We start from the raw sequence: 583 nt of genomic DNA on the forward strand, positions 1-583 counted from the left end.
CAATACATAACAATACAAGTGATAATAAAGTGTCTCAAAATATGCTGCTATTCATCGGTTTTCACAGTGTGGTGGATTCGAGCATCAGGAGTGTAGCTTCCACAGTCCACCTTGTTCGGGAGAGTCGTTTGTTGATGGTGCCTTTGACAATGCATGTGGTAGGATGGAGTAGCCGACAAGACGTTGGAAGAAATTTGAGCCAATCGTTTCCTCTCGTTGTGCATTTTAATCAGGAAGCCGTCCATGTAACCATATTGATGCATGTCCAGTCGTGGAACTTGGTATCCTGGCGGGTTCTGCGCAGCGGAACTGGATATCATCGTCGACATTGACGGAAAAGTGTACGTAATAACATTAATGTACATTGTGAATGATCTCTGATCACAACAACTCGAAAAAACGAAATGAAATTTTTTCAGAAAAATGCTGCTTATATACATTTCTTAGGGGTCAGTTTTGTTTGAAGTATTGAAAATGGACTAATAGGATTTGTCGTCCAAGCAGGGTTTGTTTTGCACATATTGCGCAAATATGACAGTATGAGACAATTTTATACATTTTACATTCAAGTACTTGAACATTT

The 583-nt window shown here is 39.5% G+C and overlaps 1 protein-coding gene across 1 annotated transcript; it reads right to left on the reverse strand.

Moving 5' to 3' along the window:
• Nucleotides 1-47: 47 nt before the first annotated feature.
• Tsp_14161 (conserved hypothetical protein) lies at nucleotides 48-365 on the reverse strand. The gene has a single exon (XM_003368565.1). The coding sequence runs from the start codon at nucleotides 363-365 to the stop codon at nucleotides 48-50; it is 318 nt and encodes a 105-aa protein (XP_003368613.1).
• Nucleotides 366-583: the final 218 nt, after the last annotated feature.

Source organism: Trichinella spiralis, assembly GCF_000181795.1.
Source record: "Trichinella spiralis strain ISS 195 chromosome Unknown Scfld2254, whole genome shotgun sequence".
Lineage (NCBI taxonomy): Eukaryota > Metazoa > Nematoda > Enoplea > Trichinellida > Trichinellidae > Trichinella > Trichinella spiralis.

What these genes read in the sequence shown, in the direction of transcription:
- Tsp_14161 (XM_003368565.1), bottom strand. Translation starts at nt 365, where the DNA reads ATGTACATTAATGTTATTACGTACACTTTTCCGTCAATGTCGACGATG.